Source organism: Girardinichthys multiradiatus, chromosome 14 (genome assembly GCF_021462225.1).
Source record: "Girardinichthys multiradiatus isolate DD_20200921_A chromosome 14, DD_fGirMul_XY1, whole genome shotgun sequence".
Taxonomy (NCBI): Eukaryota; Metazoa; Chordata; class Actinopteri; order Cyprinodontiformes; family Goodeidae; genus Girardinichthys; species Girardinichthys multiradiatus.
Genome location: NC_061807.1, coordinates 26,648,970 through 26,673,102, shown reverse-complemented (window position 1 = coordinate 26,673,102; position 24,133 = coordinate 26,648,970). Strand labels below are relative to the sequence as shown.

The 24,133-nt window shown below is 39.8% G+C and overlaps 1 protein-coding gene across 2 annotated transcripts; it reads right to left on the bottom strand.

Annotated features, from left to right (window-relative positions):
- Positions 1-5,512: 5,512 nt before the first annotated feature.
- Positions 5,513-23,705, bottom strand: tnk1 (tyrosine kinase, non-receptor, 1). 2 transcript variants are annotated; one of them, XM_047386995.1, is made up of 15 exons: positions 23,571-23,705; positions 23,290-23,424; positions 18,502-18,682; positions 15,256-15,326; positions 14,957-15,148; positions 14,303-14,455; positions 13,938-14,215; positions 13,088-13,214; positions 12,766-12,912; positions 12,535-12,629; positions 10,486-10,707; positions 8,417-8,481; positions 7,421-7,860; positions 7,233-7,328; positions 5,513-6,012 (listed from the first exon to the last, which is right to left on the bottom strand). In XM_047386995.1, the coding sequence occupies exons 3-15, from the start codon at positions 18,662-18,664 to the stop codon at positions 5,854-5,856; spliced, it is 2,208 nt and encodes a 735-aa protein (XP_047242951.1). In that variant the 5' UTR covers positions 18,665-18,682; positions 23,290-23,424; positions 23,571-23,705; the 3' UTR covers positions 5,513-5,853. The 2 variants fall into 2 exon arrangements, with proteins under 2 accessions (XP_047242951.1, XP_047242950.1); XM_047386994.1 differs by lacking the exon at positions 23,571-23,705 and having other exon boundaries at positions 23,290-23,564.
- Between the last annotated feature and the right edge of the window lie 428 nt (positions 23,706-24,133).

Below are 24,133 nucleotides of genomic sequence, written 5' to 3'. Positions count from 1 at the left end.
AAAAAAGATTTAAATTAAACTGATATTACATTAAACCTTTGCTTGTGTCGGCCTTGGTCTGGTGTAGCTATCATGCATGAAAAATGAGGAGTGGGATCAAAGAATCTGGTTTCACTGGAAAGTCCAGACACCTACATAGAAATGAGTCCAAAGTCAGAGGGCACTTGAAGTCTTTATGTCCCTTGATAATGCTGAGATGAAGATGAAATACATGTCCTATAGGGACATTACACTGGTTAAGTTACTGCTGCACCTTCTGGGAGTTTATGTGAAGGATGCGCTCATGTTTCTTTTATTGGTCTTTAAATTAGTCAGGAAATTAGGAATTAGTCAGAGATTTTTCCATTTATTCCCACACACATTGAACAGTTTTACAGAAAAAAATGCCTTGACCTGTTTAGTTGTTGTGAACCCAGAGAGAGACGAGAACAGAAAGATTAAAAGAGAAGTAGAGTTTGGCAATAAAACCTAAAAGGACTTTAAATGTGAAATACCTTATTTAATCATTTCTGCTGCAGAATCAGGAGTTTAAAAAAAAGAGCACAGTTATTATCCCTAATCTCTGTTTATTCTTTAAATACTTGATATATTACGCTAAATGTAGAGATAAGCTAAAACCATTAATACACAAGATAATTTAAAGTGCTTTACAGAAAAATAAAAGGAAATGCAGAAAAAGACAAAAACTGTAAAATGTGATTTTTTTTTTTTTTAATAAATGAATGGCCAAGAAATGGTAGATGGGCTGAATATACTGCAAATGTAGAGCTTAAGAATAAATAGGAAGACAAAAACAAAAGACATATAGAGACATGATGGCAACCCTGCTGTGAATGTTACAGTGATCAGACCTCCTTTATGGAGTTTGCATGTTTTGCTTGTGCGTTTGTGGGTTTTCTCTGGGTACTCCAGCTTCCACACCCTGAGGATAAGCTAACTGGTCAATCTAAATTGCCCTCAGTAATGAGTGTGTGCGTGCATGGTTGTTTGTCCCGTGTCTTTGTATCACACTGGACTAACGACCTGTCCAGGGTGTACAACTGTACTAGCTCCCCCAACCCCCCCTCATGAGCCTGACAAGGAATAGCCAGGTATATACAATAGATGCAGCTGTTTGCGTGACAGTAGAGAGCACAAAACTAAAATAGTAATGATAAGGCACTTTTAAACACTGATGTCCACCCAAGGCAGGAAAACTCCCACCAGGGATACATTTATATCAGCAGCTCACGTGACTGATGTAACCCAATTGTTAACAAATATGCAATATAGACAACATTTTGTGTGTAAATATGTGGCAGTAAATAAGTCAAACAATACAAAAAAAACTACTGTAATGTCAAATATAATAAAACTGTCGAAGCAGTCAATGGAACTATTAGATAGGTATAGTAAATTAGTTTTATGGTTCTTAATGTTTTCCTTTAAACAAAATGTTCTAGTAAAGACTAACATTGACTTTGCAGCAATCCCTCATATTGAGCATGTATGTAGTGACAGTGGAGAGGAAAAGTTCACTTTAACAGGAAGAAACCTCCAGCAGAAGCAGGCTCATTGTGAGCGACCATCTGCCACGACCCACTGGGGGTTTGAGAGAACAGAGCAGAAACTAGTTGTAGTGAGATCAAGCCTCTTGAAGCACTGAGGCTTTCTATCCAGTTGCTCGACTCGTGAGCCGAGGCATCAAGATGCTTCATTGGCTCTAATGTGCTATCAAGTGGACAATAAGTGTAAAACGGGCAGAGTGATTATAATGACATGAATTTCTTTTGTGAAGCTTTAAATTGAATTAATGAATGGTGTTTGTGTGATGCCAATAAAGAAACTCCTAACATGGTCTCAGTTTGATCTTAATCTGTCTTTATGATACAATGGTTGGATCAATGGAAAAATGTAAACAGAGCGGAATGAATTAATCTGTAATTGTGCCTATGTTACGAGGGGCAACTTTTTATGTATTTTTTTAAAAACAACTTTTCCAATGTGCTGGTCTTCAGGCTGTTCATCTTTTTGGAGATGATTTCACCTGTTTTAGATAATTCCCTTTCAAAGGGCACTGAAGAAGCAAGGGTAGCCAGAAAATCAACAGAAAGTGTATACAAGTTGGGTTACTAACTTTTTTTAGTTCCCAATACTTCAGGGGATTCTCCAGTCTTCCAATGTTTAGTTCATGCAGGTAGGTGTGGACCTCCACTGTCACATCTAGTGTGACATTTTGGTCTCTTGTCTGCAGGACTGGGGTCTACAAATGACAATAATAATTATAAAGTATCCATTTACCTTGACTCACAGGCTGGGGGCGTCTAATGATGTATAACAGCAGCACATTCAGAAAGGAGCCTTCTCTCACCATCTGCTGCTTTATTGGGGCTAAAGAAGCCTAGCTTTGTAAATCAAGGATTGAGTAGTTTTGGCAGTGACATTATGCTCATGGACTGCAAAGTATAAAGCTTCTTCCTTGTCATGAAGTTCACTGACTCATGTACTTGAAGACAGTTTATTTGGGTCCTCAGATCTTTAACTGAACGGACACTGACCACTTAGCATAACACCGAATAGCTCTGCTCTTACAAATACCGCTTATCCACTTCTGTTGTAAACACTTATTATTTTGTAACATAGTCTCTGAATCGAACAGGAAGTCAATTTCTCTGCCTCCCAAAGTCCTCTGTGGAGCAGATCTAGGGCTGGGAAGTGAAGATGCCATTGGGCTGACTGGAGCCTCAGCTGGGAAGTGAGAGAGACACTAATGGAGTGTTGATGGTGTTTGAGTCACAAGTCTCATCAGGTGTGTCCCTAGTTGCACACTCTGGAATGCCCCGAAAGTGTCTCCTATTTCTTCATGCAACAGTCCCCTGTTCTGTCTGCACATAGTGGCATCTAGGCTCTGGTGCCTTGTCGACAACCTTAGCAGAAGTAGTCCAACCCATTTCTCCATCTAGCTTTACCTCAACTCTCTGGCCTGACCGCAGAACAGTCAAAGATCTGGCAGAGTGATGCCTGCTGTAAACGAAACAGTGAGAGTGTCTAGTTTGAATGTCTTTCATCATGACAGTCTCACAATCCACTGATCCGGGGCACAGTTGTTTTGGCAGAACAGGAATAATTCTCCTGATTTGACGACCAGTCATAAGCTGTGCTGGACTCACACCCGTGGCAGTTTGTGTAGTGACTCGGTAGCTCAGAAGAGCCGGAGCCCGTCTCCCTGTTGCTGGTACAGTGCAGCCCCCAAACCATTGTAGCATCTGTGTAAACTGCTGTTGGATTAGTTGCATCATAATATGCCAAGACTGGTGCAGTGGTCAGCATAGCTTTCACTTGTCGAAAGGCTCACTCTTGTGTGTCAAACCAATTCCACATGGCATTGTTTTTCATCAGGCTGTTAATGTGGTGCACAACAGAAGAAAGATCAGGAAGAAACTTCTCCAGAATAGTTGGTAATGTTGTAATGTTGGTGCGGCTGGGCATATCTGTGATGGCTCTGATCCTTTTCGGATTTGGTTTAATACCGTCCTTCCCAAGTATGTGTCCAGAGTACTGGAGCTCAGATTTCCCAAACTGGTGTAGTATTGGCAACATTGGAATGCCTTACCCTGGTTTCCACTGAAAGCTGTGGCATCATTAAATGGGGACAGCACTTTTAGACTTTGAGCAATAATGTCATACTGTGAAGATGAGAGAGCTAATGTCAGTTTGCAGGCCTGTCAAAGCTGCTCCTACAGGTTCCCTGAGGTCATAAAGACATTAGAGCATCAGATATGTGCTATTCCAAGGTGTATCCACCTATTGAATTAGGCCAACACTAAGGCAGCAACTGCTGCTGCCTCTGTCACTATAGGCTTTGGTTTTCTCCTTGGGTTCCTCGTATCTTTGCTCAGCCAAAGCCTAAAAGAGAGATGAGAGGACTCTTGGAATTGCTAATATGGATAAATGGGCAACTATTCTTCATGTGATCAGATACACACCTGCCTTGTAGGGAGAACATAGGTAGGGTTCAAAGCTTCCACAAACTTTCTAAATCCACTATCCTCCACAATACTAAAATGGCTGGGTATCCTCTATCACCATATTGACCAAGGCCATATCTACATTATTCTTCTCCCCCGATGGAGAAAAATATAAGATACTTGGTGAAATACATCTTTAATTACAAACAGAATTTTGAGTAATGTGTCATGTCATACAAATGCACAATCTAAATGTTTGTTTGTAAGCTGTTCTTAGCATCCTGCATCCTAAAATGACCTGAGCTTGGTCCTCTTTGATTAGTCTCCTTGTTTTCATGCATGGCTCTATAATACCTCAGCATATATGAGGTGTTATTATTTCCAAGTTCTTTTGGACACAGACATTTCACCTTATAAAACAGAAATTGGAGGAAAGAAAACATACAATACACAGTGTTGTTTATATAAAAGGTAGTTATGAGTTATTATTATTAGGAGAGACTAGATCAAAATGTTGTCAGACAGGAACATTTCCTCGTTCTTCCTGGTTCCATCCCAAACAAGGACTGTCAAATAAATCTGCCCAGATGTGACACACATGCTTCGAAGCAATGGCACACTTGACACTTCACTAGCAGAAACACAAACACAGAAGCACTGATGCAGGAGTATTTTCTAATAAAGATGAGGGAGGAGCTAACGTTTTGTTCCTTGAAAGGAGGACCAGCCTGAAAAGTTGGAGAAACAAATATACAACAGACACTTTACCTTTGAAATAAATATGCATACCAGCATCATGTTGTCTTCACAATGGTGAACTTCACAACTTCTGAATGTCCCAAGTCCAACACATCTGGATCAAATAAGACAATTACCTCCTCATGTACTCAAGTTCTACGGAGTTCTGCTAAGGACCTAATTATGTGATTCGGGTTTGCTAATGCAGAGACAAATCTAAAAGTAATAAAACACCTTGAGGCCCTCAAGGACTGGAGTTTGACATGCCTGGACATGTCCGTCTATAGGAGAAGTCCAGAGACATTGCAACGATAATCTTAAGGCTTTTTTAGCTAGCCCTCCTCTAAACGTCTCCATAACGTTCTCTGTCACCTGTCTGCTGCGTTCCTTGGTCTTCATGAAGCTGTTTGTTCCCCAGTGTTCTCTAACAAACCTCTGAGGCCTTCACAGAACAGCTGCATTTATACTGAGATTAGATTACACACAGGGGGACTCCAAGTCTTGATTTGGTAACCAAAGGTGATTCGTTTTGTGCTTGATACTTTACTGGTAGAGTTTAATCAGGGAGAATACAAACATGTCAGCTGGTTGTTTGGGAGTAATGCCAGGGGAAAAAAACAAAAAAAACGTTACACATTTCAGCAATAAAAAGATCCTAGGTGGCTCTGGTGTGAAACTAACTCCTCCTGGTAGCAGACTCTGATACCAGACTAGACTTTCTGTGATCAAATAGTCCAATCGCTGTTAAAATGCATCTATAAGATTATTTTAAAACTCCACTTTTAAAACAATATAAAGTTATTTAAGTAAAGACAGTAATTGCTGAGTATTTGCACAATAAGAGACTTCATCTACAGGTTTATTCAGCAAATGTATGTCTAATATGACATTTACACATATATAAATTCATCCACATAAAAAACATGCTGAATAATGGCACCATGGAAATATTAACAGAGTGCTTGGGGCTTTTAGTCTCTGGTAAATCCAGTTTGAAAACCTTCATGTTCCTGCTTTAATATGCTCAGTCCTGCTCCCATATTAAAGCAGTCCTTTTGGGGAGCACCATGCGCTGAAGTGGGTCACTGTGAAGTAAATTGTTGCTGAAAAAGTGAGACGTCAGCCAGTCAAAGCCAGCTACAAGTCTCTTCAGACCCGTCTTTCAGCACTAATCTGAGGTCGATCCCTCTCGCTGGGGCCTACCCTTTCTTCCCGGGAACATCCGAAAAAGGTATATGCTGGACAGCTGCAGGTTCCAGTTGTGTCTGGTGAGAATCCTCACACATTCCTCTTTGGAGCACATTTTGAGAAAATAAAGCTGATCAATCTGAGGAGATAGAAACACCAGAATGAGCCGCTTGAATGCTGCAAGCAAATGTTACATTTGATCACACTGAGTCAATTATGTGGATACATTAATCTTAATAAGTATATTCTCATGCTGAAAACAAAATACCCACAGTTTAATTTGAGTACATTTACTTAGTGGGGGAAAAAAATACTGTGGCACAGTTGTTGGATCCCCTAAAAATCGCTTTGAAAATACCTGACCCGAAGCATTTTTTTAAAATCATCCTTTCCCTTTACTTTAGTTTACGTTTTTAAGTTGATTAGAGGTGTTAGGAAGATCTTTTAGCCACTCTTCAAAATGGAAAAGACAAGAGAACATGCCACTCAACTAAGGCAGACGTGTGCTGATTTTCATAAACCACAAATGGCAATGGAAAAATATCTACTGACCTAAACGTTCCCATCTCTATTGCCAAAGCACTAAATAACTGACACACAAGACTGAACCCAAGATTATCCTGTCACAATGCTCAGTGAGGAGGATGCTAAGGATAAAAAAATAGATATAAAGCTCGCTGTTGGACAAAGGTGGGTAGAGTTGCCAAAAAATGTACTCAAGTATAGTGCTGGTTTATAATAATATTACTCGAGTAGAAGCATTAAAGTATGGTGAAGTAAAATTATCCTTAGAAGTAAAGTAATATAACTCATTGCTACCCACATCTGCCTCCACTGTAGCAAAGAGTGGCCTCCTGGGGCCACCAATTACATCATAGCAACAATTACAGGCCATCTACATGTCAGTTGGTTGTTTGGGAGTAATGCAAGGGTTTAAAAAAACAAAAAAACCATTACACATTTCAGCAGCAAAAAGATCACAGGTGGCTCTGGTGTGAAACTAAGCATCAATATGTAGAAAAGCACCATCTGCCCACTGTTATTAATGGTGAAGGATTTGTGATGCAGTATAGGCAGTGGGCCATTTACCACCGGTAAAGAATCTGGTGGCCTCTGCTAGAAAACTGAAAATGAGGCGCTGCAGAATCTCACAGCAGGATAATAGGGTGAGCTAAAGAAAACAGAGCATAAGAGAGGAGCCAGGACTCTGGACCATGTAGAGAGACTGTGTAAAGAGGAGCGATCAAAGATTCCCATCTTTTGATGCCTTTTATACATGCTTACTAGGAGTGCCAGAAGATTTGTACTTGTCTGCATTGTTTGTGTGTGCATGTGTGTGCCGTCGGTTTATATCCCCACCTTGAGTTGTTGCTTAGCACGCAATGGATTCCAATCATTACGCTGAAGCGCACTTTGCACCTCTTCTATGGTCGCACCGTGCACAGCCTCAATTACCTGAGCAGGGCCACAGACAGCTTTCACATCCACTCACTGAGGTTTAATTAGGAGGAAAGATCATCATAAGCAATCAGAAAGTAATATCTTACTTGTGCAACAAGGTTCTCCTTTGTGTTTTGTGCATAAGAGGATTTTTCTCTTTGGTCCTCATCCAGCTGCGGGGTTGAACGTGTCATCTTGGCCATTTTGACCAGGTTGGACCCCATCATAGCTTGTTGAGGGACTTGAGGCGGAGGTTGTGTCTGCTGCGCTGGGGGGGACAGGACCATTTGAGGAGGCCACAAGGAGCCCGGAGGTGGCTGAAGTATGGGCTTCCTCTGAGCCTTCATGTTCAAGGGCTTCAGGATAGGGGGGGGCGGCCGAGGAGGGGGAGCCTCGCTGAACCGCCGATGGTCCTGCTGTGCTTTCACGCTCTGAGCATTTATTGCAGGAGGCACGGGTCTGCCATGCTGATCCACTCTGAAAGCCCCTTCAGTCTGACCCCAGGGATGTGGTCCACTTAGGACCGACTCCAGGCTCTGAGACAAACCTAAAAGAACAGAAAAATTCATTTAAAAAAAAAAACCTATTTTTAGCTAAATATCTGAATTTAGAGAAGTGTACTGAATTTATATTGTGCTCACAAACGCGTACATACACATACACCTATACGCAGATCGGTAGGCAACTTAAATGCCTTGCCCAGGGGCGCTTTGACATGTGGCAGAAGGAAGCTGGAATTGATCTCAAAACATTCGATCCCAAACTAGATTACCGTTTTTCTGCAGGCTGACTTGACAATTTTTAACATGAAGTATGAGGTACTGAATAAAACCAACAGGGGGCAGAGTGGTTTAATGTGACAAAGCCATCCGCTCTACAGGTATATTGTTTACTTTACAGCCAGTAGATATGGAAAGTATAAAGAAAAACAGCACTGTTTGGACATTAAAGAGTGTTTTACCAAATATAACATTTTCTAAATAATCTCCTCCTTTTAAATAGTTTGAATAAACTAAGGTTTGCTAGAATGAATCTAAAGAGTTGTTTTATTTTCCTGAAGCAGCCGCAGCAACATTCATCAGCTGTTTATTTTTAGCTCTTACCTGCCATTTTCTGCAGATTGCTTCCCTCCCTCTCCCTGCCAGGTGGCGGCCTCCAGCTGCTGTTGCTGCACAAGGGACAACAATAAACACATTAAACTGACAGCCATGGCTCGTGAACTTTAGCCCCCCCCATGTGAAAATAAAAAGTATGGTGCAGTAAAACTACTCATCGAAGTAAATCTTTTTCAAGAAGTTACTCAAGTAAATGTAACTAAGTGTAATTGGTTACTACCCACGTCTGCATTTCCCCCACTGTACTTATGAGGGGCTTATGTTCTTTGTGTTATGCCAGACACAAGTCTATTGCCCTATTAGTAGATATGCGTGATCTATTTCTCATTTTGAAGAGTGGCTAACAGACACAGGCCTCTGTGTCATATCATATTAATACCCCAGGAACACAGGAAGTCGTGAGTTACAATATACAGGTGTATCCAAAACAATTTGAACATCGTGAAAAGCTTCCATATTCTTTGTCACTCATTTCAGAAAGTGAAACTCTAATAATTTATATACATTCATTACACACAGAGTGACACATTTCATGCCTTTATTTCTCGTTATTTTGATGATTATGGCTTACAGGTAATGAAAACCAACATTCAGTGTCTCAGAAAATGTAAACATTGTGAAACTGTTAAATGTTGGAAACTCATGGAGACAACCTCACCAGCCAATTAATTCAAAACACCTGCAAAGGTTTCCTGTAGCTCTAATGGTCTTTCAGTCTGGGTCAGCAGGCTACACAATCATGGGGACGGCTGCTGACTGGACAGATGTCCAGAAGAGGGTCATCGACACCCTCTACAAGAAATATAAGACACAAAAGGTCATTGCTAAAGAAGCTGGTTGTTCATAGGGTGCTGCCTGCAAGCATATCCCTACGCTGCCAAAGGTACTAAAAGCTGGTTCAATGACCAGGGTGTTACTGTGCTTGATGGTCAGCAAACTGGCCTGACCTAAACCCCATAGAGAATCTATTGTCAAGAGGAAGATGAGAGACTCCAGACCCATCAATGCAGATGACCCAAAGGCTGCTATCAAAGCAACCTGGGCTTCCATTACACCTCAGCAGAACCACAGGTTGATGGCCTCAACGCCACGCCACATTTATGCAGTCATTCATGTAAGAAGAGGCCCAACCAGGTATTGAGTGCAGAAGAAATGAACATAATCTTCAAAAGGCAGACATTTCTGTTCTTAAATATGTTTTTTTATTGATCACATGTAATATTCTAATTTTCATAGACACTGATGTTTGGGTTTTCATCATCTTGTAAGCCATAATCAACAAAATAACAAGAAATTAAGGCTTAAAATATTTCATGCTGTGTGTGGTGAATCTATATATATGTGAGATGCACCTGTAGACGTTTCTAAACACACTGATTGTGGCACATGTGACTTTAAAAAAAATTATTATTCAGTCATTTGAATTTATTTGAAGGCTTTTTAAACATATTTACCAGGTCAAAGATCAGTACATTGCTAAACTCAATAAAAGGCAATAAAGCTCCTGGTCTTGTGATAAAAGAACTAAAAACATAGAAACTTGTTTAAAAATGAACAAATATCTTTTTTTTTTTACTGTTTTATTCTGAAAGAAATAACCAGAAAATAAGATGCAGAAGCAATCTCTTAGAAAACTGTAATGTCTCAGAATTAAACTTTGGCATTTTCTGTAGTGCAATTAAATAACTGGAGTAAACAAGGTACTACAGTCACAGCTTGGCTATGTAAATAAAAACATGTCAGTACTGGATGAGTCAAAGTACTTTTGAATTACTATTTGCTGCAGTCGGGTAACTAATGAGTCACTTTACTGATGGCGAGTTTCCTTTTGTCTCACAGCTATCTTCATTCCAGAACAACATGCAGGATGTTTTAAGATACTTGATACGTTACTACAGCTGCGCTAGAACATGAGGGCAGATATGAGGAAATAAACTGATACATTTCTCACTAACCTCTCGCCACATCCAACGATTATAGGACATAATAAAATGGTAAATGAACTAAATTTCTTCATTGTAAGATGGAAAGGTGAGTGAAGGAGGAGAATTACTGACTCTTCCAGCCTCTCCGGTGTTCCCCAGGAGCGGTCAGGGTGGACGTCTCCATGCCCAGTGTGTTGCAGACTGCCCTTCAGTGGACGGGAGATAAAAGGAACACCAGCAGCCGGATTGGGCACCGTGCTGCTGGAGGTGGTGGCGGGCACGGTGAGACTGGCAGGAAACCAGCCGATGGCCAGTGTTGTCTGGTTCTGCCCGCGCCATTCGGTCATCTCCAGCCTGCACACACAGAGACAGAGAGGACATCTGTTTAATAAGAGATAATTCAAAGAAATCTTGAGTGATAAACTGAAGAAAAAAAAATGCCAGAGAACTCACAGTCCGTGTTTATTTCATATTTTTAGGTTAAACAATATCATACAATGCTGAAATGTGCATGATTAAACAGTGGAAAGAAGAATGTCTTAACTCCTGTATTTAAAAAAAGACTACTTGTCTTCAGGTTGTGGAAAATGCCGGACCGGGTTGTAAGTAAAACTTTATGTTTGCAACTCTTACAAATCATCTGTAAAGATATGAAAAACTAACTTTCTCACAATTGATTTAATGTAATCCAGCAAGTAAAAATTTAAATGCATGGAAAAGCTAATTTAAAGCTTATAAAAATGTTCTTTTACCAGAGATCTTACAAAAGCAAAAAAACAAACAAAGTGCAAACTCATTTTGTAATTCTGGATAAGAATGGGAAAAAGGAAAATGAGTTTGCATAAAATGCAAGAGCTTCTTACATTGATTTCTATTCAGACAATTACCTTTATATTTCTGATTTGTGTCACGACAACTTAAGGTTTTGAGCAGCTCATTGTCCTTTGTTGTTTTTGCATTACAGACAGATAAACACAAACTCATTTAGAAATAAACGAGGGAATTTGGTCGATACCTATAAAAATACCGAATTTGGTACCCATCCCAAGTGCTCATACCATCTTCATACGTGCAATGTTTCTTGGGTTTCTTCAGATGTTGGGTCAGGGTGGAAACAACTATGCTGGAATCTGGTACAATGTTTTTAAGTTTGTATCAGCGAGATACAAACCCCCCCCCCATAAACAACAGAAACGTGTATTATTTTTTGGTTCGTACTTTATGGTTATAAAAAGTATAGTCTTTATTAATTAACCAATCTCCATTAACATTAGCACCAAATTAGCCTAGTGTTAAAGCTATTTGACATACCGTAATTACTTCTTCTGTGGTGTTTCGACACAAAATTATTCTTCCTTGATTGGCAGTGGGACGTAGCATATTGTTCTTACTGCGTACAGCTTTAGTTCACCTTTATTATGGTGCTAAAGCTATAGCGCTTTGTTAGCTGCAAGCTCCCGATTATTTATCGTCTCTGCATTAGTGCTGCAAAATATACTGACTGACAGTATCAACCTGTGCAATATTCCAACTGCAAAGGACTGATTGGATGCAATATATGGTAGAGTAATATTTCAGGTGCCATGCAATTAACCTCTGCTTTCCAATTATGTATTTAGCTACTTGGACTTTCACCCTTCTTTATGTTGACACGTGATCCGAGAGTGATAAAATGTCACCTTTTTCACAAACTGCTGTGTACCACAAGTAAGATTCTGACTGCTCATATGCATGTGGCTCTGCAGAAGTTTTCCAAAATATAAAAAAGGAGAAAAAAAACTGAATAAAAATAAATTGTTGGTATTATTGTAACTTATGCAAATTAAGTTTTAGTGAAATAGTAAAGTCCAGGGCTAAATTAATGTTATATAGAATAAAAATCAGTTTACTAAAGATTGAAAAAGAGAAATAGTAGCATGACTGCAACACAAATACTGCTAAAAACTAAGGAAAACTTTACTACAGATGAATCATGGGAAATAAAGGCTCCACAGTAGGGAGTGAATGCTGCTCGACTCGTTAAACAAACAAAGCTGAATTCATTCAAGGACTCTGAGATTAGGGTTGGAATGCACTTATGAGAGAATGCTGAATCAAATCGCCCCCTTTCCAACACAACAAAGACTGATTGTGTCCACTGAAGGTTGTTTTTTTAATCCCACTCCTCTCCCTCGCACTCACCCATGATCTATGAGTGTCACAATGTCATTTGGAGCAAGGGGAAGTTTTCTGGGCTCTGCAAACTCTCTTGTTGCTTGGACCTCTGCTGGCTTAGTCTGTAAATGAAGAGGAAAATATTATGGGTAATGTCTGAGTAGAACTAATGCAGTATTTTCAGATGCTGACTGGGTTATCTGAAGACACGGGTCAGTTGTTAAGAATTTATTACTGAGACCAATTAAAGCTTCAAACCTCTGCAAGCATTGTTGTGAGCGCTGCAAAGTTGGGCCTGTCATTGGGGTTGACGGCCCAGCACTTCCTCATGACAGAGTACAGCTCCTGAGGACAATCTGGTGGTTTCTCCAGTCGCTGACCGTCCTGTTCCACACGACACAAGATCTGGACCAAAGAGGGCATGTTTTGTTGTAATACCAGGACTCACCTAGGACTGTGAGTCATAGGTGTAAAAAACCGCGTACGGGTGGAGACACACATTCCTAACGTGTCGACAAATGCGTTAGTTGGTACAATTAAAACATTAAATCAACATTCAGATGGCGGCACAAGCCTGTACCTGTCTCCCTGAAAGACCAAACCAAGGCTCCTCACAGTAGGTGAACATCTCCCACATGGTGACACCAAACATCCAGACGTCAGAGGCATGGGAGAAGGAGCCGATACGTAGACTTTCTGGGGCACACCTGGAGAAAGGGTTGTTATGGATTCATTACACGCACAGTGATATGTTTTAAAGGTTTATTTCTGTTAATTTAGATGATTATGGTGCACAGCTAATGAAAATCCTAATTGAGTGCCTGTAAAGTATAAGCACTCAATACTTGGACGAGGGCTTCTTTTGCATAAATTATTGCATCAATGCAGCGTGGCATGAAGGCAGTTTGTTTCTCTGGTGTGTGAAGCTGTAACTTCAGACCACAAGTTGTGAATCTCCTCGCAGCTCTTGAATAGGCTTAGCTTTTTAATCCTTTAATGGCTGCACTTGTTGGTTTCAGCAATGTGTGAACAGCCAGCTTTCCTTAGCTATGATATTTTGTGACCTTCTCTCCTTATGGAGCGTCTCAGTGAGCGGTTTGCAGAACAACTGTTTAGTCGGTAGTCTTCTTTGTGACTGTTTGGACCTTAGCATGGACATTATAAAACATTTTTGTGTAAAAACATAATTCTTTAAAATTCATCTCATCTAATATTAAGTTGTCTGAGAAACTGGTTTTCAACAGCTGTCAGCCATAATAATAAAAAAATAAACACTTGAAACACGGTGTATCCCTGTGTGTAGTTAATCAATATCATATTAGTTCAATTTTGAATTACTAAATTGAAGAAGTGTTTTATTAATAATTCACTGAAATGCACCTGTAAGCATAAATTTTCTCATTAGACACCAAATTGTCCCGTCGACTAACCATGCAAACGGGATTCTTCTGTGTGCTCCCATGATATAATGGTCTCTCTCCTGACTCAGGCCTCGCATCAGACCAAAGTCTCCGATCTTCACCGCCTCCTTGGAGGACAGCAGCACATTTCTCGCAGCCAAATCCCTGTGGATGAATCTCCGGGTCTCCAGGTAGTCCATGCCTGCTACAATCTGGGTGGCAAAGAGCCAGAGGCGCAGCAGCGGGTACTCATACTGACGTCCCCGCAGGGTGTTGTATAATGACCCCAGAGGGGCCAGCTCTGTCACCTGACAGGGAAAACAAAAATAGGACAGTGTGCATTGCTGTGCTGGAAAACAGGTTTGAATTTTCCAGAAATTTTAATGTCAGTTCACCATCTTGAGGGGATGTGTGAGCACCACACCGTAGAGTCGGATGATGTTGGGGTGATCTAAGGACTGCATGGTGGTGACCTCCTGCAGGAAGTCTGTCAGTGTGTTAGTCTGTCTGGACATGCTACTCCTCAATGATTTGACAGCCACAGGTAGCTGGGGGTTGATAAAAACAGCCACAAACAACAACAGATTATCCACTAAAGTCCCCAAAATAGGGTAAACTAGATGAACGTGATAAACATAAAAGTAGTTTATTTCTTGAATCTTCTAAAAATATACTTAAGTTTCAGAAACCATCCTTTCATTCATTCACTCGTTGTCCAATCCTGTTTATCCATACAGGGATGCAGGGAGTTTCAGAAGCCATGCATAACAATTAAAAGATGGTGGATCTTTTTCCTGGCTTTGAAAAATCTAGTTCTTAAAGGTATAGCACTCCAGCAGAAACCAGAATACTTTTGCAAATGTGTTAGTTACAAAAGTATTCATATCCCTTAAATGTCTGCCACTAGATGTGCAAAGCTGGTAGAAACATACCCCAAAAGGTGGTTCAGCAGAATAAATATTTTACATATATATTTTCACCAAGTAGGTTACTATTACTGTTAAATAGCTTTCTTTACTGGTGACCATCTGATCCCCTGTGTCACTTACCACTCTGCCTGTGGGTGTGCGCCACTCTCCCCTCTTCACCACTCCAAAGGACCCCGAGCCCAGCTTCTCCCCCAGAAACAGCTCACTGTCCTGGATCAGACGAGGTGGGGTCCGCCCGACACTCTCTGGTGACTGAACTGGGCCACCTGTGGCACTCTGTTCCCCTACCTCTGGAGCTCGGTTGCTTAACAACTGTGTGCATTAATGTACTCATTAAAGACTCCCTGCCGCAGATTAAACATGAGCATGGCTTTGAAATGAAGTGTTGAGCAGAGATTGCGTAGCAGCACCGGACAGACCTTGGGCATCCATGGCCGTGAGCGTGAGGCTGTCTTGTATCGTTTCAGGGCCTCCCATAATCTTCTTTGTGCTGCAAAACAAAAAGATAAGGCTATCAGAAGAGTGGAGTGTATTATTATTATTATTATTTTTAAGCTTTGTTTTTTTTTTGCATAGAGACAACAGGTGCCGAGGATCACAGTGGCGACCTACATCTGGGAGCAGGACAACATATGAGAATGTATCTTCTCTACAGAGGATGATGTGAAAGTAAAGTTATCAACATAGGGGGAAAGGTCAGGAGCTTTATCCATTTAAGAAGAGTCATCTGTAACCTTTCAGCTTTATTCAACAGCCAGAACCTTGTTTATGGACTGGAATATGTCATCAGGACCACCACACTGCCTGAATGTGGTTAGGAGTCAACATGAGGAATAATTAGGATAAACTGATTAATTTATATGTTAAAAAAAAGAAACATTAATAAAGATCTAATATAAATATCTAATGTCAAAAAATATTACATTAGGCATGTAATGTTTCACTACTAATATATCAGAGAACACATAATACATAAAAACAAATGGGTGAAGAACATGCATAATAATGTGTGAGACTCACGTGGTATGATCATGGTTTCGCTGAATCAAGGCATTTAGACTAAAGTTTAAAACAAAATATAAAACAGGATCTATGTGCTTTTATTTAAAAAATAAAAGCAACACTTGTTCCTACTGCAGCAACAATAATCTAACATTCTGACAATTACTATGGAGGTCCTGAGACGATCCCAGATATCAGTTCAGGAACCCAGCTTTAAAAAAAAAAAAATCAGTATTGGAGTCCTTGATAAAAAAAAATTTAAAAATCGGCTGCCGCTACCTGTTGTTGGTTTACTCATTGTGATTTTGTCAGTTGCACCCCCAGCAAGCGATGGCCACATTAAAAAAAATGAAAAGTATACATTTTTGTGCCCTCAGCTTGCTAAACTGAATAATATCTGTGCACATATTTGATTAACCTAACAAATCTGGGGTTTTTCAGGCTGCAGCTCCAGGTATGTCTCTGTCATTTGATTTGCTCATCACAAACTGACTGACTGTTTTTTTATGACTAACAGTCTTCCCGATCAGCTAACAGGCAATGTTGTAACATTCAAAGTATTCCTGGAAATGAAAAAAGCATAGTAATCATAATTCATCCTGTAATATTATTGATGCCACCTTTGGATAATACTTGCTAAGCCAAAAACTGTTAGCTCTCTAAAAAGTTCTTTAAAAGGATCAATAATGGCTGTGTTTAAGTTTCAACATATGACTGAAGATTTGATTGAAATCACTACTGTGAACAGTTCGGGAGCAGTTTTATCTTCAGAGCAATATTCATGTTTATGAGGCGATAAAGTTAAAGACAAAAAGACTCATGAAGTTTGTAATAATCATCAATTACAACGTTATGAGACGAAATACCACAAAATATTGTGATAACATTTTATGTCCATATAATCAATCCTTACTGAATAAACTGTACTATTTGCTGATTGTGTGATTGCTACTATCAGGCAACTACCATGTATTTCTCTCCATTCTATGCTGAAATCACTAAATGAACATGTTAAACAATAAAGTACAGTGGGGCCACTGGTACTAAAAGGTTTATTCCTGCTCCTTTGACTATGTTTTATTTATTAGATACTGAACAAAGGGAAACCCAGGGACAAATTCCTTTGGCGGATTTTATTAGATTTTTCAGACTTGGAACTTGAAAATGTCAACTTCTCAGCACAAACGGAACACCCCATAAACCCTCCTCTATGTGAAGCGATGACTCCTAGTTCAAATGAAAACAGAAAAGATTCATATCTGAGAAACTGATTCGTTTAAACCCACAGATTAAATTTCAATTTTCAGAATACTTTTTTAATTTTTAAAAATATTTTTACAGAATGTGTAAATTCGCTAAAACAATTTAACTAAACAAAACCCCCATTGCTCAGGGTTTCTGCAAGTTAAATTTAAGACTATTTATTATTTACAGTTAAGACAGTTTAGTTTGTAATTTTAACCTGCCTGTATAATAGCTTATATTTAACTTACTGAAAAATGTTCAGTAAGTTAAATGAAACTTTCTCCACTGAAGTTGGTCTTTTTCAGCTGTTGCATTTAACTCCAGTGTTTTTACCCAGCTTCAGAGCCTTCAGACACAGTATACACCAACCTTCATGTGTTATTATTGAAAAACCCTGATTTCAAGCCATACTTTGTTAAATATACGCTTCTCTTCATGTCAAAGGACCTTCAGACAGGGCTGTTTACTGCTCTACCACCACGGGCTCTATGGTTTTGTCTCTGTGTAATAATGCCTTAATTCATTAGCCAGAACTACAGCAAATTAAACAAAATAATAGTGAAAACATTTCTCAAAAAATAAAAGAAATAAGTCATCAGATTAGATTTAAGACCTTTCACATTAATTGTGGGCATATAGGAGACTCTTTAAGGCCGGCCCAAAATTGAAATTATTAAAAGACATTTTGTTTAAATTTAAGTCTCTACACAAACCCTTACTGTTGGTTTCAAAATGTGAAATGATCAGTGGCGGTTTTTGCATGAATGGCGCCTGGGCGACCCTCTCCTTCTGCCTCCCCCAACCCTTACAGCAGCGCTCAGACACAGGGTAACTTGCGCGTTACTCAACGTGATCTCGATGTGATTAACAGAAAACAGAGCCCCATCTCTCTCTTCTTAGCAGCAAGCGGGGAGGCCTACTCTACACAGAGTGGGTTGCCCGCACTTTTTTCAAAGATTGTGCTCGTGTGCCACCTCTTCTAGTGCCACCCTGGGCAACTACCATATGACTAATATCAAAAACCGCCATTGTAAATGATGCATAATATTTTTCATGGGTACTTTTACGAGAAAAAGGAACTAAACAAAGGAAAAAAATGTCGCAGCATGGAAATATATTTGTTTTTTGTGGTTTTAAAATAAATTTGGCACAATGTGAACTCAGCTATGACAGAGAATAAATCAGGCTATTTAAAAACATCCCTGTGCTTTCACACATTAGGCTTTAACTTAAATAAATACTCTCCTGCTCAAGCACGTTATGAAAAGCGGCAATGATTTGTGGCAAACACACCCATCAGGGGGTTTTCAGGGCGCACTTCAATAAAATAACCACTTAAGAGCCTTGTTTCTAACATGTATAAGTGGACATCTTTTGTCACATTTAAAGACCACAGGTTTTCATGCTTAAAGCCCTACCTGGCTTGCTGATTCCGATGTGCTCGAGGTCAGACTCCTTGACATAGTTGAAGTGCTCCACGTGGGTAATGTTGAGCCCATCTCGGACACGGAGGTAGAACTTCTCCAACTGGACTTCAGCCAGGAGCTGGTATAGCCACTGAGTGTCCTGGTCCATCAGCATGACCTGGCCCCGACAAACCTGCAGGCATGAAGATGAAGGACTTAAAAACAAAAAAAAAACTCAAAAAAGTTCTGTTTATAAAGTTTCTCTCACTTAATGTTCTTCACAAACTAAAAACATTTGTAAAACAAATACAAAAAAAAAAATCATGCTCTGTGTCATTGTTTCTCTCCTTGTAAAAGACCCTGCTTAATGAAAAGCCCCTTGAGGTCTCGGTTTGTAAAGTTGCCGTGGAAACCTAACGAAAAGCCCTTGATGTGGGCTGGTGGAGGTATTGTTCAGCTTAAGTACAAAGCTTGAACAGTTTGTTGTTGGTAAGTATGAAATCTGTCTCTACTACGTCCATTAGTGTACCTCAATAAAATCAGAATATCATTAAAAAGGGAATTTATTTAAGTAATTCAATTCAAGTCAGAGAACACTTCATACTTGAAGTGCTTTTTCTGTTTATTTTGATTATTCTGCCTGACAGCTAATGAAAACACAAAACATAGTTAATGTAAAATTTAAATATTACATAAAAACAATCAAAACAAAATTGGAATACATAAATGTTGGCCTACTAAAAAGTATGCCCATGTACTGTACAATATAGATACTCAATACTAGGTCGGGGCTTGTTTTGCATGAGTGGTATGGAGACGCTCAGCCACTGGCTCTGCTGAGGTGTAATAGAAGCTCATGTTGCTTTGATAGCAGCTTTCAGGTGTCTCTCATCTTCCTCGTGACAATACTCCAAGATTCTCTACAGGGTTTAGGTCAGGCCAGTTGGATGGACAATTACTTGCAGTTACGCCATGGCCATTAAACCGGATATTGGTTCGTTTGACAGTGTGGGAAGGTATCAAGTTCTGCTGCAAAATGAAATCAGCAGCTCATTAATTGTCAGGAGAGGGAAGCATCGAGTGCTTTAAAATATCCTGGTAGCCAGCTGCACTAGTTTGGACTTAATAAAATCCAGTAGTCCAGCACCAACTTATGGCACTAAATCACCACTGACTGTGGAAACTTCACACTGGACATCAATTATTTTTCCTCCACAATCTTTCTCCAGATTTTGGGGCCTTGATTACCAAAAATAAATTGGTAATTTTACTTTTGTCTGAAAAGAGGACTTTGGACCACTGAGCAACAGACAAGGCCTTTTTCTCCTAAGCCCAGGTAAGATGGTTCTGATATTGTCCTAAGAGTGGCCTAACAGAAGGAATGTGACAGTTGTGGCTCATGTTCTAGATACATCTGTGTGTGGTGGCTCTCAAAGCACCGACTCAAGTCACAGTCCACTCCAATGTCAATCTCTCCTCACTCTTGAATCGGCTTTGTTCCCTTGTTGCTTGTGCAACTTTTTCTACCACACTTTTTCCTTTCACTCAACTTTCCATTAATATGCAGTCAACTTCTTCAGCAGTGACTTTTTGCATCTTATCCTTTCCGTCTGGGTTGTCAATGACAGTCTTCTCATATTTATCTAGGCTATTATGTAACATCTTTTCATAAATGTAATTTTGTGTTGGTCTTACTTTACATTCAATATCTTATAAAAAACTAAAATGTGGGTATTTATTTACTCTAAGCCATAATCGTTATAATTAATATGAATAAACATGTATAATATATGACTATGTGTAATTAATCCCTGTGTGTAAGAGTTTCTCTTTTTGAATTGAATTAAAGATAAGTACTTTTAGGAACTTTTTGATGATTTTCTAGTTTATTGACATGCACATGCATCACCTTTCCAAAAAACTACAAAAATTAAAGTAGAATCAGTCAAAGAAAAGAGATAAAAGATGTTTAGACTGAACACGTTTAGTAATATTTAGGAACAGTAATTTTTCTTCTGTTGAACATCAGTGTCATCAATATTCCTGCAGAATCTTCTGCAGCATAATGGAAAACTAGGAGGTACCAGAGCCACCAGTTGGACTGGATTCTGCAAAGATAGCATTTATTTATCAGCTGAAGTAACACAGTGTTGAAAGGGCACAAAAAGAACAGCACAGGTCGATATTAACTCACAATGTGGATGACCTGGGCTTCATTCCCAGTTTCAGTTTGGCCTTTGTTGCAGTAAACATTGATAAGAAGGTAGCTGCACAGATATACTGTTATTTCAGCCTCCTGCTCTTAAACTTACTGAATACAGGTCCTTCTCAAAATATTAGCATATTGTGATAAAGTTCATTATTTTCCATAATGTCATGATGAAAATTTAACATTCATATATTTTAGATTCATTGCACACTAACTGAAATATTTCAGGTCTTTTATTGTCTTAATACGGATGATTGTGGCATACAGCTCATGAAAACCCAAAATTCCTATCTCACAAAATTAGTATATTTCATCCGACCAATAAAAGAAAAGTGTTTTTAATACAAAAAACGTCAACCTTCAAATAATCATGTACAGTTATGCACTCAATACTTGGTCGGGAATCCTTTTGCAGAAATGACTGCTTCAATGCAGCGTGGCATGGAGGCAATCAGCCTGTGGCACTGCTGAGGTCTTATGGAGGCCCAGGATGCTTCGATAGCGGCCTTTAGCTCATCCAGAGTGTTGGGTCTTGAGTCTCTCAACGTTCTCTTCACAATATCCCACAGATTCTCTATGGGGTTCAGGTCAGGAGAGTTGGCAGGCCAATTGAGCACAGTGATACCATGGTCAGTAAACCATTTACCAGTGGTTTTGGCACTGTGAGCAGGTGCCAGGTCGTGCTGAAAAATGAAATCTTCATCTCCATAAAGCTTTTCAGCAGATGGAAGCATGAAGTGCTCCAAAATCTCCTGATAGCTAGCTGCATTGACCCTGCCCTTGATAAAACACAGTGGACCAACACCAGCAGCTGACACGGCACCCCAGACCATCACTGACTGTGGGTACTTGACACTGGACTTCTGGCATTTTGGCATTTCCTTCTCCCCAGTCTTCCTCCTAGACTCTGGCACCTTGATTTCCGAATGACATGCAGAATTTGCTTTCATCCGAAAAAAGTACTTTGGACCACTGAGCAACAGTCCAGTGCTGCTTCTCTGTAGCCCAGGTCAGGCGCTTCTGCCGCTGTTTCTGGTTCAAAAGTGGCTTGACCTGGAGAATGTGGCACCTGTAGCCCATTTCCTGCACACGCCTGTGCACGGTGGCTCTGGATGTTTCTACTCCAGACTCAGTCCACTGCTTCCGCAGGTCCCCCAAGGTCTGGAATCGGCCCTTCTCCACAATCTTCCTCAGGGTCCGGTCACCTCTTCTCGTTGTGCAGCGTTTTCTGCCACACTTTTTCCTTCCCATAGACTTCCCACTGAGGTGCCTTGATACAGCACTCTGGGAACAGTCTATTCGTTCAGAAATTTCTTTCTGTGTTTTACCCTCTTGCTTGAGGGTGTCAGTAGTGGCCTTCTGGACAGCAGTCAGGTCGGCAGTCTTACCCATGATTGGGGTTTTGAGTGATGAACCAGGCTGGGAGTTTTAAAGGCCTCAGGAATCTTTTGCAGGTGCTTAGAGTTAACTCGTTGATTCAGATGATTGGGTTCATAGCTCGTTTAGAGACCCTTTTAATGATATGCTAATTTTGTGAGATAGGAATTTTGGGTTTTCATGAGCTGTATGCCAAAATCATCCGTATTAAGACAATAAAAGATCTGAAATATTTCAGTTAGTGTGCAATGAATCTAAAATATATGAATGTTAAATTTTCATCATGACATTATGGAAAATAATGAACTTTATCACAATATGCTAATATTTTGAGGAGGACCTGTACATCTCTAAATCACCTTCTTATCAACACACTGCTCAGCAGGGTTGAGTCAGGGAGCTGTCAGCCACACTGGGGTAAATTAAAATCTGCAGCAAACAGACCAAGTATCAAGTCTGCTTAAAGTCAACGTTTCAAGTAATGACAACTACAAGCTGGGACTTGTGCTCATTTTAAAAGAGCAACTCCTAATTTAAAGTAGCACAAATGTGGAGCCAGGCCAATCCTTCCCAGTGAGTCAAAATCATAATAAAAACACCAGAAAAAGATGCCCCCCCCCGAACAGAGAGGTCTGTGATCATCGGGGCGTTTGTATGCAGAGGGATGAATGTTTAACCTACTCAACTACTGAAAAACCTCTCAGCCTAATGGCATGTGGGACCATGAGCTCAGTCACTGATTTCTAGGCTCAAATGCAGCCTAATAAGTCACCTGAAGAACTGGCATCGAGGCACGTTTTTAATGTGTGACGTCGAACGGCCAGGTGAGCCATTTCCAACAGGGACAACATTTGTTTACCTTGCTCATTGTTGTGTGTGAGCAAATCAGGATTATACCAAGAAAGAAACGCTTGACTCATGCAAGACATTTATTCCCGTAATCTGGGCCATTTAATATGAATTAATACTAGTAAGCCAATTCTCAAATCTGAAAAAGTAAATAACTGAACACAAATAAAATACAGAAAAATAAATAAAAATACACACGAATAAATGAATATAAGTATGCATGGCTTTTAAACAGCAGACGTGTTATTATAAGAACTTCAAAGTGATACAGCATAGTCTCAATAGGTGTTTACTCCATATATGCACTATTATATATATATATATATATATATATATATATATTTCTACTTATTAGAGTACCTTACCGTAAATAAATAAAAAAATCACAAGCAGGATCAGTACTCCGTCCCCCACTCGGCGGCTCTGTCTTTAACCACACAGGTACCGTAACAGGTGATTCATGTCGGCACCGAAACCTCCAGCGGGTTCGACGGAAGACTCTGAAAACAAATCCCGATCCCGAGAAATGTTTTAACAGCAGATCACCATGCGAAAACTCCAGTACTGGCTGCTTCTAGCGAGGAAATATGGGTTGTATAGTTTTCCCTCCAGACTATAAGTAGCACAAGGTGTTCTTGTGATCTACCTGCTTGTTTTCAGCTACTTCCTTCACCTCTCCTCCGGTTTCTCAGCTGACCACACCCCTTCCTGAGTTTTCTCACCTGAGCTGTGAACACAGAAGAACCTCTAAAGGTTCAGGGTTGGATCAGCTGGACTGTCTCACTACATTTAAACAAACATTCTTAAACGAAACTGTCTTCAAAAATTCAACCAGTTCAAACTTTATTGTGGGGATGAATCCGTTTTTAGTTATTGCACGTTATAAAAATGAAATGCTGCCATTGGCTATTTAGCTGCTTTTATGGCTTTAGCTGCGAGCTAAACGCCTAAAACAGTCTTGGAGATTGTCAACGTCTGTGTTTCAATAAGTTAGTAGCCTACATAAGAAGCTCAGTAGCTAAGAAAACAGCTAACTGCACATTTCTAACAAATATTTCTTTATCAGTTAGCAATGGAAGCAGTTTTAACTGGGCCAGCAAACATAATTGATTGGATATTCTGTATTTAGTTAGATGCTTAATATACTAAACAGCTAGTTTTAGATCCAGCTTGGTTACGTGGTTCAGTAGTTAGCTGAAAACAAATATT